The 13,850-nt window shown below is 39.8% G+C and overlaps 2 protein-coding genes across 3 annotated transcripts in view; one reads left to right on the forward strand and one right to left on the reverse strand.

The window, feature by feature from the left end:
- EIF2A (eukaryotic translation initiation factor 2A) overlaps positions 1 to 6,366 on the reverse strand; it is a 38,253-nt gene extending 31,887 nt beyond the window's left edge. The window contains exon 1 of the mRNA XM_007100390.4: positions 6,256 to 6,366. Coding sequence (XP_007100452.1) covers positions 6,256 to 6,307 — 52 coding nt within the window. The 5' untranslated portion in view covers positions 6,308 to 6,366. The remainder of the gene's footprint in view (positions 1 to 6,255) is intronic.
- A 159-nt stretch (positions 6,367 to 6,525) lies between these two features.
- Positions 6,526 to 11,154, forward strand: SERP1 (stress associated endoplasmic reticulum protein 1). 2 transcript variants are annotated; one of them, XM_007100391.4, is made up of 3 exons: positions 6,553 to 7,079; positions 7,370 to 7,445; positions 8,625 to 11,154. In XM_007100391.4, exons 1-3 carry the CDS (start codon positions 6,996 to 6,998, stop codon positions 8,663 to 8,665), a joined length of 201 nt encoding a protein of 66 aa, XP_007100453.1. In that variant the 5' UTR covers positions 6,553 to 6,995; the 3' UTR covers positions 8,666 to 11,154. The 2 variants fall into 2 exon arrangements, with proteins under 2 accessions (XP_054937850.1, XP_007100453.1); XM_055081875.1 differs by lacking the exon at positions 7,370 to 7,445 and having other exon boundaries at positions 6,526 to 7,079.
- The last annotated feature ends 2,696 nt before the right edge of the window (positions 11,155 to 13,850 follow it).

The following is a 13,850-nucleotide window of genomic DNA, read 5'->3' on the forward strand; positions in this document are numbered from 1 at the left end:
AATTCTCTTACTACACAGGCAAAGCTGTGCTGTTTCTTGTCATCAAATCAATCGTCTGCTGCAATATAATGTATGATACATTATGATTTAGAAGAAAACAAGCCATTCTTTTCTTAATACGACAGTTAAGGTTTTAATAAACATTTACTTGAGGGATTAATAAAAAATGAATTTCCCAAACTAGGGGGTTTGTAGTTGTCAGATTACACGTTATCGCTAGGTTGCATAAAATCCTGTCAGCCTAATGAGGTCCCTCCCACAAGCTGCAGTGACAATTTAACTCACTAATCCCTCTTTCAAAATTCTCATACTTACCTAGGAAAACAAAACGGTACGTTATCAGTGTATACCCAATGAAGCCGCAATACTTTTAAAATGTGCCATACGTAATCAAACCATGCTCTATTGCCTTAACACATGCCTGAAGTGACTGGCAAAAAAGAAAAAAAGCTTTGCCTAGCTCATCTCAGCTTGTGTTCTCATGACACTTGTACCTAGTGACCTTGGTCCTCTGTATTTGTTGACTTTGCTGTTATTACCGACCACAATGTTTACTTGGTGGAAATTCAAAGTTTTTGTACGTTATATTAACGTGGCAGCTGTACCTCAGAACCCATGAAGGTAGCCTTCTGGCCACAGCAGTGGGAACTTTCAGGGTATTCAGGGCAACCAGTATGGGTACAAGGTTTTCCTTTTCCAAAATTTCTATTTCATACTTACATCCCAAACTAAGACATGTAGAAGATCCCAAAAGAGTTGTTAAGACTGAATGTTTACGTACCCCTACCCCAAATTCATATGTTGAAACTTAATCCCTAATGGTATTTGGAATGGCTTTGGGAAGGTAATTAGATCATGAAGGAAGAACCCTTATGAATGGGATTAGTGCCCTCATGAAGAGGCCCCAAAGAGGTCCCTTGTCTCTTCCACCATGTGAGGACACAGTGCAGAATGGCTGTCTATGAGCCAGGAAGCAGGTGATCACCAGACACTGAATCTGCCAGTGCCCTGATCTTGGATTTGCCAGCCTCCGGAACTGTAAGAAATAAATTTCTGTTGTTTACCACCCAGTCTATGATATTTTTGTTACAGGAGCCAGAATGGACTAAGACAGGAGTGAGGGAGCAAAACTCCCACTTAACTTAATAACGCAGATTATTAACCCAAAATCTCAGAAGGCAACACCGACAGAAAAGTCAGTGTGAAAAGTGCCATGTCTTTCTTGCTCAAGTAGCATTCAGTCTCATGTGGCTTTCAATTACTGGTTTTAGTATGTTACTGGAGAAGCAAAATCTTGAGTCAAATTAATCAACTGCTTTTCAACATGCATATGTTCATATTCTAAATAAAGAACACTTGGAAAACAAAAATTAAAAGGTTACATAGTCTATGATTCCATTTATATAACACTTTTTTTTAAGGAAAATACATTTGTATTTTGCATAGAGATTGAGAAAAAAAGGCAAACTGTTGTTGTTTGAAATTCAGAAGTACATTTCAATTGTTCCTTCAATAATAATCAAGATAATTTCACTAGGTAGTCTCAATAATTTTGTATTATATTAAGGTGGCTATTCAATATTTATCACAAATCATTATGTTTGGCCATGCTATAAAAGCTTACTAAAAAAAAATGGTTGGCTTTTCACCAGGATATATAACACTCATGAAATGACAAAATTATCATGATACAGGACAAATCAATGGTTGCCAACAGTTAGAGTTGGAAGGAGGGTCCAATGGTAAACGGGTAACATCTTTGTGGTGACAGAGCAGTTCTATATTCTGATAGCGGTGGCTACATGAATCTACACGTGATAAAATATAGACATGCACAAACTAGTAAAATCCAAATAAGGAGAGCAGTTTAGTAAATACGACTGTACCAGTGTCAATTTCCTGGTTTGACTAATATACTATAAGATATTATCATTGGGGAAAGCTAGGTGAAGGATATGCAGGAACTTTCTTTATTCTCTCTGCAACTTCTTTCAAGTTTTAATTTATATCAAAATAAAAAGGCTTTTTAAAAGCCCATCCCTTTTTGGTAATACTCTGTTCACAATACGGCAAGAAATAAAACCAATCAAGTCTGTCAACATTTCTCAAGAACTGATTTGCCTGGGAATACAGGACAGAGGTGTTAAATTAAAATTAAAAATCGAATAGACCAAGATTTTTGTACTAAGATAAAAACATATTCTGCAAGACAAAAGTACATATCAAAGCTACTTCATACACTGATGATACTGTTGGTTCCCATTAAATTAGACAACCTTCGTACATGATGCTTTACAATAGATATGTCTGTTATATGTGGACTAATTATCAATTAAATTCATCATAAAAGTCATAGTGAGTGAGTCATTATAGTTTTGTTCATACATCTAAACCACTATTTAAAACAAATATTTTCTTTCACACTTCCCTACATAGAAGCATAACTATGAGAAAGACATTTTGGAACCACTAAGATACTCTACTGGATTTATTAGTTTGAGCAACTTCTTTTTTTTTTTTTTTTTTTTGGTGGTATGCGGGCCTCCCTCTGCTGCGGCCTCTCCCGTTGCGGACCACAGGCTCTGGACGCGCAGGCTCAGCGGCCATGGCTCACGGGCCCAGCCGCTCCGCGGCATGTGGGATCCTCCCAGACCGGGGCGCGAACCCGGTTCCCCTGCATCGGCAGGCGGACGCGCAACCACTGCGCCACCAGGGAAGCCCTGAGCAACTTCTTATACAAACTTGAATACATGGATATACAAAGTTTATCAGAAGAAACACAAAATCAGGTTCATAACAGAACATAAACTGCATTATAAGTTAATAAAAGCAAAAATAAATATGGACTCAAACTCTTTTCAATAACTGAAACAATTTTTTTCTACATATGAATTTCTAATGAGGAATTCATTTTAATTAGAAGCGACTAAATGTAAAACAGTGAGTAAAATGTGGGGATAGCTTAACATAGTGCATTGACACTTGACATGATCCCTTATTTTTAGTGATTTTCCCCTTTAATCAAAAAGGATCAGCAATATATTCTATTGGAAAGAAAAATCTGGAATGCTAACAGCTCTTTTCATTAAAGCAACAAATAAATGCCAGAGTTTCACACAGAATAACTGTTTAAAAACAACAATTACATTAAATACTGTACCTACATAGTATCTTTTTAAAACTTACTAGCCTTTCTAGACACTCACATACCATTTATTGCTCTAGGCCTGAGTTAATATGAGAAAACTACTGGACTTCAACAAACAAGGGTCCTATGCCAGGGATATGGTGATCATTATAGTATGATACTTTTTCCAATGCTTACATCCACTGAAGTATATATCAATTTAAGAAAATGACTCAGTCTTGATTATCTCAATGGCTTCAACTAGGAAAGCTGATTGGACAATATGGGCTTCATGTAAGGGCTACTGTTGTTTTATATGCCTAGCATCCAGGCCCCCCTTTTAGGAGACTTTAATTTTCCTTTGGGAAATATCCAGGGGTGAGAATATAATTTGGTCCTGGTGATGTGATTAAAAGCTGACTGATTCAAAGATGAGCATGAGCCAAGCCAAAGACAGCCAGCCTTGAGACTGGCACAGATGTGCACTTTGCTCTGGGGCTGTTGAGCTGGTTGACTGTAAACATGGAGCTCCCGATTAGAACATCAGCCTGACAATAAGTTCAATCGGAAAGAAAGCAAGAGCTGAAGGAGGAAGAAAAACAGATTTTTGGAGTCATGTGAATACCTGGATGTAACAGTAGAAGGTTTAAGGTTACATGAGCTTTTTAAAAAAAAAAAAAAAAAATCCCCTTTTCGGGGCTTCTCTGGTGCTGCAGTGGTTAAGAATCCACCTGCCAATGCAGGGAACACGGATTCAAAGTCCTGGTCCGGGAAGATCCCACATGCCACGGAGCAACTAAGCCCGTAAGCCACAACTTCTGAGCCTGCGCTCTAGAGCCTACGTGCAACAACTACTGAAGCCCACGCGCCTAGTGCCCGGGCTCCGCAACAACAGAAGCCACTGCAATGAGAAGCCCGCGCACCGCAACGAAGAGTAAGCCCCGCTTGCACAACTAGAGAAAGCCCACGCACAGCAACAAGACCCAACGCAGCCAAAAATAAATAAACTAATTTTTTTAAAAATCCCCTTTCTACCTGCTTTAGCTTTTTGTCATTTCCAATTAAAAGTCATAACTAATAAAATTTACTGGATAATCTTTAAATTATTCACAACTCCAAAGTCCCATAAGTCTATATTTAAAAAAAGGTTTTGGAAGTAAAAGACTCTATTATTGACTGAAATACCTATACTAAGAATGTTTAAAAGATTAATCAGTGTGTTCTAGTGAAAGAAAAATGGGCCATGGAGTTGAATGATTGAACATAATCCTGACTGCAAATTTGCAACGTGAATTTCTCTGAGCTGCTATAAATAAGAGAATATCTGGAGCACATGGACTAGATAACCCTTAAGCTCTTACGAAGTCCTTGATCTTAAGCACTGTAAGAAAACTGTCACTCTTGGTTACTCTGACTACAAATAAAGTGGTTATCATTCAACAATTTATTCTTCCATTAAATACTTAGTGTCTATTGTTTACCAGGCATTGTACTCGGTACTGAGAAGACAGGGATGAGTAAGGCTCTGCCCCTGCCATTAAGGAATTCACAGTCTAGCAGGGGAGAAAAGCATCTAAACAACTAATTATCCTATGTGATAAGTGGAAAAAATAAAAATAAAAACCTCAAGTATATATGAGGTACCAAAATAGGTTGGGGAAAGACTATCTGGGAAGAGTAAGGAAAGACTTCACAAAGTAATGATGTCTAAAAATGAAATTTAAAAGATAAAAAGACGTCAGCCAAATCAAGAGGAAGAGGGTAGTGTGAGACTGAGGAAATAGGTTGTTCAAGGGTTTTATGAGCAGTTCAGTATTGATGGAGAACAGAATAGGATAGGATGGCAAGGAGTAAAATGCATGACAAGAGCTATTCAAGGATTATAAAGGGTTCCATATGCTATGCTAAACAGGATGGAATTTACCCTGCAAGCAGTCACTATAAGGATTTTAAAAAGGAAAAAAATGATCAAATTTTAAAATGTCAGTTTTTAAATTAAAGTTCAAAGAAAGCATTTAGTATTCCAAAATTATAAGTAACATACAAGCTACCTTTATGAAGCTACAGAAATAAATTCATTTAGTTACTTTTTAAGCAGTATCTGCCTGGCATGTTATCTAACAAATTAGTCAGTTTTTGATAAATGTGTGGTGAATGAACTGTGGTAGCCAGATTGAATATGAATGGGCAGGGTGCTTAATAACAAAGATCTCAAAATGTAGAATGGTGAAAAGTGCAAAAGCTTTTTAAGGTTCCTTCCAAGTCTCAGGGGGAAATAACCCCTTTCCTCAAAAGTAGACAACCTTTCTCTCAATGGCTTCTTTTTCCTTAATATGTTATTGGTAACTTATAGCCTTCTCTTCCCTCCCAACTCCCCTCTCCTTACTTGATGCTCATATATGAGACTTCAGCCATTACTCTAATCCAGAGTCATCGCCGACATTGTCTAAGACTAAGTTTATTATCTTCTCCAACATTATAAACTCTGCCTCAGCTTCGAAACCTCCGGAATCCTGTAATGTTCTAACGTTGCTACTTTATCTTTATAATGTTCATTATATGCTACCACCCCAGACCACGCTCTCATCCCCTTAAAACCTACACTACCGCAGCTCCACTCGCCCTACTCAGTCCTACAAATTTCATTAAAGCAAGGAGTGCAGGAATTTGGTATCACTTAAATCCAGGTGTATTTAATGTGCGTGGTTATTCTAGTAGACCGAGTCATACGTTTACGTTTTTTTCTTATTACAGAGCTAAATGACTTCACCCTGTCAACAGGGCCTGTCACCAAGTAAGCGTTAGTGTAACACCAGTATTGCAGACCCAGAGTAACAAATCCCCCTAGCACTCTTAGTTTTTATGCCCCTTTCTCTATTCCTGTAGAACTTGAAGTGTCAGGAAAGAATGACGGACGAGCAAAAGGGAGGGGGAATGCTGGAGCCCCGAGGCTAGAGCCTAACTTCCGACTGCCACGCTACACCAAGAAATCCAAAAGGCCCTCCGGCTCTCCTGCAATCCACAAGAAAAGGCGGATCAGACTCCAAGGCTTCTCGGGTGGTGCCCAAGATTAGAGACACAAAAATTATTGCTCTAAAGAAATAATCCCTTGCTCGTTCAGAGCTCACCTGTAAGGAGCGGCGTGGACGGCGCCATCTTGTACCGGAAAAAGAAACTCATATGCTTGGGTCAGAGTTCACGAGAGCCGAACCCGGCCCCAACACGTCTCCTCCGGCGTGAGACGGCGAACTGGTGTTTCCGGGGCCGCCAGCCTCGGGGCCAATTCACTTCCGGTCTGAGAGAGACCCGAAAAAGGAGCCCGAACGCGCACGCGCAGCTCGGGGGCAACACTTCACGGAGCGTGGAGGGGCGGGGCTAAGGCTGGAGTGCCGGCCTTCGCCCTCCCTCTCCCTATTCCTCAGCAGGCGGAGCGTGCACTTCCGCGGGGCGGAGCCGGCCCAATGCTGACGTTGGCAGCCGTACCCGAAGTAGTTCGAGGCGACGGGTTGCACCGTCCTGTTGCGTTGTGTAGCGTTGCGTTCCTTTCCTCTCTCACTCTACGCTCCCGGCGGAGGCCACAGCGGCGACGCGAGAATATCCCGGCGGCCTGCTCTCCTCCTACCGCGCGCCCGTCTCGCTCGGCCGGACGGTCCGGCGTCGTCAGTCAGCCGGCGGCCCGCGCCCAGCTAAGGGCTCAGCCTCCGCGCCCGCCGCGCCCAGGCCCAGCGGCCGGAGCTAGCGCCCCACCTGAGAGCCTCCTCGCTCCGGCGGCGCGGGCACCGGGAGCGGAGCGTCGGTCGCAGCGGCCCGAGGAGAAGCGAGCGAGCGAGGCCCAGGGGTGGCCGGGGCAGGTGGTTGCGCCGCGAAGATGGTCGCCAAGCAGCGGATCCGTATGGCCAACGAGAAGCACAGCAAGAACATCACCCAGCGCGGCAACGTCGCCAAGACCTCGGTAAGGGAAGAGCGGGCGCCCCTCTCGGTTCTGCAGCCGGGTATGAGGCCCGGGCCCCGGGGCCGCGCCGAGCTCTCTTGCCCAGACCCGGGCGACTCAGGGGTCCGAGGCCGCGGGCCGGACGCTAAGTTGGGAGCTCAGGGAGGTGGGTGCCGGAGCCGGGCGGCTCGGGAACGCAGGGGAGACCAGTGAGGTGCAGGGACCCGGCGACCTGGCCCGGGGTGCAGGGTGAGAGCTCGGGGTCAGAGTGGTTTTTTTGCATTGGAGACCGTGGATTTTCCTTTTTGCAGAGAAATGCTCCCGAAGAGAAGGCGTCTGTAGGACCCTGGTTATTGGCTCTCTTCATTTTTGTTGTTTGTGGTTCTGGTAAGTGTTTTGGGGGCGAACATCGGGTAGGGTGTTGGATGACGGGTTGGGGGTGACGTGGTGATCCGTCAGTGGTGAATCCTGCCCGCATAGTTCTCAATCCACCTGCCGGGAGCTCCGCATAATTCTGTTTTATCTGAACCCAATTACTTGTCCCACATATGCACAGAGGGTGGTGCTCTAGAAACTTCTCCCCGCTTGATTTGAGCTCACAGGAGAGCAGAAAAGGAGGTCAGATCCTTAGTAATGATCGAGTTGACAAATATTAGGCCAAAACAAAAAACAAAAACATCTCCCAGAATGAGAATTTAGAGTATTTTGCAGCCTTTGCGAAAGAGCAGCTTATGAACATCATGTACACGAGGATGTTCGAACTTAACATGTTCCAAAATCTAATGTCTTTATGTCAAAATTGGATATATTTTATAAAGTAAAGCTAGTGCAAAGAACTGACTCATTGTAGAGGAACTTGTACCTGATTGGCAATTTAACGTGCGGGACAAATGTTTTTAGTTTAATAAAAGAAATGTTTGACATATGGTAGGCAAAAATAGTTATCAGGGCAGACCACTGTTAGAGTAGTAGACTCTTGCCCATGGAGATGGATTACAGAATGTCTGTCTTCTCTTCATCTTAATATGCAAGCTGTTAATATGGAAATACTTGTTTCTGTTTTACACGTTTCTTATATTTTAAAGTTACTGAGGTTTCTCTTAAACATTTCACTTTGCTCGTCTCCTAAACATACCAATTGGAAGCTTTCCTGATAAATGGGCAAGAGCCAAGCAATTTATGTAACTTAAAGATTACTGAATTTCAGCCTTGTGAGAATGAGGAAATGTGCATATGTTACAGGCCAAGTACACCTAATGTTTAGAGTTAAACCAAAATAATTGTATGCTAGAAAAACCTTTTTGCTTTGGTGCTTTAATTTCTTTCTAAAAAATCACTGCTTATTTGGTAAGTCTCTAGACATTTTGGCATAAAATTCAAGGAAGCTGAGGCATAAAAAAAATTGTATTATTAAGGTAGGTCTGTGTTCATATTACTATGAAGTTACATAGTATTTGCAAGTAATTGTAAGGGTATTCTTGGATTCTTGAAGTACCTTAATGTTTGTCAGTTGCCAGGCCTGTTTTATTCCAAGCATGTTTTAATACTTGCTCTTTCTCTTTACAGCAATTTTCCAGATTATTCAAAGTATCAGGATGGGCATGTGAAGTGACTGACCTTAAGATGTTTCCATTCTCCTGTGAATTTTAACTTGAACTCATTCCTGATGTTTGATACCCTGGTTAAAAACAATTCAGTAAAGCATCCTGCCTCAGAATGACTTTTCATATCATCCTTCATGTGTCATTCCAAGGTTTCTTCACAAGTCATTCCAAGTTTTCTAGCCCATACCACAGTGCCTTGCAAAAGCACCACATGAATAAAGCAATAAAATTTGTTAAGCTACAGTAGTGGACCCTACTTATTTAGTCAGTAAAGAGTAAGGTTTTTTTTTAATGTGGTTATTAGAACAGTATACAATATAGGTAATTAGATTGAATCTGTGTAGACAGGGTCTAGATTTTGTTAGCCCTAATGTGTAAATGCAATTAGCTTAATTTAAAATTTGGAATCCTACGGTTTTTATATAGCTAGGCACTTTATTACTATTTCTTGAATTGAAAGCACACTCCCATAGAGGGTCATGTAACCGTCCTGTAATAAGGTGCTTATAAATGGAACAATTACACAGTTAGCCTAGTTTTCCCGAAATCTTTAGCACCTAAAAATTTTAAAAAGCTTCTAAATGCCTAATATAAAGGGAGATGCTTATAGCCACAACGTCTATTTTAACAATATTATTTCTATTACACTACCTTGGATTTTGCATGAGTGAATATACTAACGTAAGAGGCCATAAGAAAACAAGTTGGTTGAGCATTTTATAACTTAGTCACTTCGGTTTCACTAAAAGCAGCCATGGTGGAGTAAAGTCAGGGAAGGTTTTTTATATCACCATTGATTTCACCAGAATTACTTTAATATATCAAAGGGGTCTATGATGCTTACAACATTTTAGGGAAAAATAGTACTAAAAATGGATGCCTCATCAGGACATACTGTTGAGTCCAGTGTGCCGTAAGACAGCATGTTAATAGCACTTTTAATACCAAAAAGGCACATCAACTGCAAATTAGTTTGGAAATGCTTTTTCTTGATTTATGATTAAAATTCTGTTAGGGTACTAGATACATCAGACTAAAGTGTCATGTGAAATTAAATGGATTTACTGATAAGGATCAGTCTTTAGTCTTCCCTTTGTTGTATGATTTTATAGGTTATGATTGATCAAACTTTCTTTTTACTAATGGTAAAGGTGAGTGATAAGGCAGGTTTTGAGTTTTCTGGTACTGTTGAAAAGATTTCAAGTATTGGCTATTTAAATTCTTAGCCGTAATGATGAAAAACGCCTGAGAGGTGTCTATGTGTTAATGAATTGGAAAGCTGCGTGTTTGCTGTGTTAATTGCCTCAGGATACCTCTTGAAAATAAGCTGTTTTAAGAGGAACAGAAGGGAAATCTACTACCTAGTCTATATACAGTGTGAACCTCAGAGCTTCTGATACCCCTAAGTTTGGGGAGAATGAAGGAGAGGAGTGGTTAAGGATGCTTAGGAACTTGACTAGAATAGGAAAGGAATCTGCTGACCTTGGGCCAGCAGGTTTTTATCTGCATTGTTACCTGCCTTTCTCACCCAGGAAATCAACCCCTGTACTTGTTTCCCTCTTGGAAACAAGTGTCTTAGTTAACTAATTCTATTTTGTTGTAACTTAAAAAATGAAAGTTATTGTTCTAAATTCATAGCAGGTGCCTTATTCTTTGCTTTGAGTCAAACTATTCCATATCAGAATTTCCCTTGGTTTCCTACAGATAACTCGCTTTAAGACATTGAGGGTTTGTTTGGTTTTTTTTTAATGTACAATGTCTGTTAATTTGACTGTTAAATTGCCATAGTGAGCAATCATTTTACATATGTATAGTTGCATTCCCTTTGTGTATCATGTCATTACCAATTGGGTGTATTTTTAAGGATGGATTATGCATGTTTGGGTCAATGAAAGCTATGTCATTTCATTTACCCTTTAAAAATAAAGATCCCTGAATTTGATGACTTCTGAAAGGAAATGATTTTATAGAGTTCTTACCTGAGTATACTTTTTATACTTAATAGAAAATGATTTTAAGGAACGCCTGGTATGTTGTACTTGAGTTAAAAGAAATAGTACCCAGAGGCACAAATTTAAGGTTTTAACTGGGAATAGGTAGCAAGAAAAATATATAAAAGCACAATGAATTAAAATACTTTCCCAACTGGGGTTTACCCTCATCTCATTATTTGAGTCTGGTTCAAGGAAACAGCACAATTTTTTTCTTTTTTTGATTTCCCTTTCCCAGTTGAATTTTATATGTCATCTAATGTTGAGCACAAGGTGAGAATAAATACTTTATCGGGGTTGTCTACATTATCCAATTACTCTTCATAATTTAGCTATAACGTTTCAAGGAGTTGTCCATGATTTCATTGTATCTGTTGGGTTGTATATAATGCTGCTCAAAATGATTGAGTGGGCTTCCAAAATAAGTGAAGATTCTCATTGTAACAATTCATTGTAATAGGCTTTGATTTACATTAAAGAAATGTATATACTCAACTGCAAGGCCATGGCTGTTGTCACTGAGGTTCCTGGAGTTTTGTTGGCACAAAGGACTACCATGTAGTGCTGGATTATATTCTTGGCAGGTTCAGCAACAAACTTTTATTATGCTTTTAGCATCTGTAAAATTTAGGACATTATCAGATTTTCCACTTAGAAATTGTTCTGAAGTTTGATTTACATTTACCTACGTATTAGTTTCTTTAACTTGTCATTTTAGATGCAAACCACAACTTTAAGAGGTAGGAGTTGGGTTCAATAGCACATTCTATGACACTCCCTCAGAGAATCCTTTCCTGTCTAAACACAGTCCCACTCTAGCTGCTTGTGCCACTTTATCTTCAAGTTAGAACAAAAATGTCCAAATCTGGAAAGAGCGCTAGTGAGCAATAAAATGCTAGAAATCAAGCTGAAGGGAAAAATTCAACTGTCTGGACTTAAATAATTCAAAGTAAATTCATATCAAAGAATCAAAGATAAAAATGACATAGAGGGCTTCCCTGGTGGCGCAGTGGTTAAGAATACGCCTGCCAATGCAAGGGACACGGGTTTGAGCCCTGGCCGGGGAAGAGCCCACATGCTGCGGAGCAGCTAAGCCCATGTGCCACAACTACTGAGCCTGTGAGCCACAACTACTGAGCCCACGCACCACAACTACTGAAGCCCACGTGCCTAGAGCCCGTGCTCTGCAACCATAGAAGCCACTGCAATGAGAAGCCCACGCACTGCACCAAAGAGTGGCCCCCACTTACTGCAACTAGAGAAAGCCACGCACAGCAATGAAGAACCAAAAGCAGCCAAAAATAAATAAATTTATTTTTAAAAAAATGACGGGAAATTTAGTACAACTGCCTCCATTTACAGAAAAGTAAAAAATTCATTTATTCAGTGAATATTGAGTAACTTATGTGCCAGATCTGGAGATAGATATGTGAATACAGAATCTCAGCACTCGGGTATCTTTCAGTCCAGGAGTGAGGAAAAAGACAATACAATGAAAACGACCGTAATTGTGATAAGTCTTTCAAAGGAAGAGTAAAACCAGATAGATGGTGGATTTGCCCTCACAGAACTAGTTGAGGTAGAGTAGAAACTAGAGTCAAGATTTCCTGACTCACTCAACCATCTAGAAACCATAAGAGTGACTGCAAAATACCCACACAGGACACTTCTGTTTTCATGAGCTCTTTGCTTCTGCTTTTAGAAAGCTAAAAATTTTTTTCATGTTGCCAATTTAAAGAAGAAAGAAAAAAAGAGTTTGTCCTTTTATGGATGCAACTTTTTTTTGAAAATGAATTTGTGACAAATTTACTATTGGTGTTTCCTGTACAGCACAAAATTAACAAAGATCAAATCAGTAATGTTATTCACTTACACATATTCCAGAATACATTTTTAAAAGTAGTTTTGCTGAAGTTTTTTTTGTTTAATTTCTTTTTTATCTGTGATGTTGAAAAATAATTTTTGATAGCCCAGTAGTCAAAAAAATACACATATGTGCTCCACAGATACACGTTTCAGTGAATAATGCATGTGTGACTTCTTTTCCAGTGTACAAAATTAAAACCATGATTTCAGTATCATTAAATGGGTTAGTAACAGGTTTTTCTTCTTTTCTCACTGTTACGGGGAAAGTCAAACAGGAGAATGAGAATAATTGAGTTTGGAGCTAAAAGGAACTTTTCAAATGATCTTGATTTACACTTGAGGAAATTATGGCCTAGAGAAGGTATCTTTCCCATCATCAGTGAGCCAGTAGCAGAGCAAAGATTAGAAAACTGGATTTGGGATGACCAAATTGGCTCTTTAGCATGTTGAGTGCCAAGGAATTATAATTCTTTAGGAATGTTTCCTCTTAACCTTAGAAGATTATATATTAATCTCATGAACCCCCTTGAGTGTTGGATAAAGGTAAAATCTGAGGATGAACTAAACTTCAATGGCTTCCTACTGCCATTGGGATGCATTAACTCTTTAGCTTTGATTTTTAGGACACTTCACCACATGGCCTAGCCTTGTCCCAACATCCTCCTGTCATAAACTCACTCTAGCCCAAAGACCCTACTTTCATTTTTCAGATGCCCTGTGCTTTTTTTTTTTTTAATGCTTACTTCCTTTATTTGTATAATTCACAATAAGATTCTTGTACCTCAATTTTTTCAGATTCGGCATTCCAGACATGGTAACTAATTCTTTTCATTTATGTGGAAAAAGAACAAACACAGAATTGACCTTAAATAGAGATATAAAATGGCGATTTGCCTACACCTTCTGACTTGAGGGAGGTTATAAAAGCGAAAACAACTAAAAAGTATTCTTTAACTCTTGGTTTTTGGCTCAAAATTTTACCATTTTGAGTACTGTCTTCTCCCTGGGGTTCTGTTAAAATCACAAATACGTGAAAGGCTCATATTATCCAGGTTCAATGTACATGAGCTCTATTGCATTACTTTTTGACTAGTGAAATTGGTTAGCATTAAAATCATTTTTTTTTCCTCTAGAAGGAAGAATGAACTTCAAGAGAAAACTGATCCCCACGTACAGGCAAACCTCAGAGAGAATGCGGGTTCAGTTCCAGACCACCACAATAAAGTGAATATCACAATAAAGCGAGTCACAGGAATTGTCCAATTTCCCAGTGCATATAAAAGTTATGTCTAGGGCTTCCCTGGTGGCGCAGTGGTTGAGAGTCCGCCTGC

The sequence above is a fragment of the Physeter macrocephalus genome, chromosome 1 (genome assembly GCF_002837175.3).
Source record: "Physeter macrocephalus isolate SW-GA chromosome 1, ASM283717v5, whole genome shotgun sequence".
NCBI classification, from domain to species: Eukaryota; Metazoa; Chordata; class Mammalia; order Artiodactyla; family Physeteridae; genus Physeter; species Physeter macrocephalus.

What these genes read in the sequence shown, in the direction of transcription:
- SERP1 (XM_055081875.1), top strand. Translation starts at nt 6,589, where the DNA reads ATGCTGACGTTGGCAGCCGTACCCGAAGTAGTTCGAGGCGACGGGTTG. An exon ending in GCAACGTCGCCAAGACCTCG is followed by an intron (nt 7,080 to 8,624) that starts GTAAGGGAAGAG and finishes TTCTCTTTACAG; the next exon opens with CAATTTTCCAGATTATTCAA.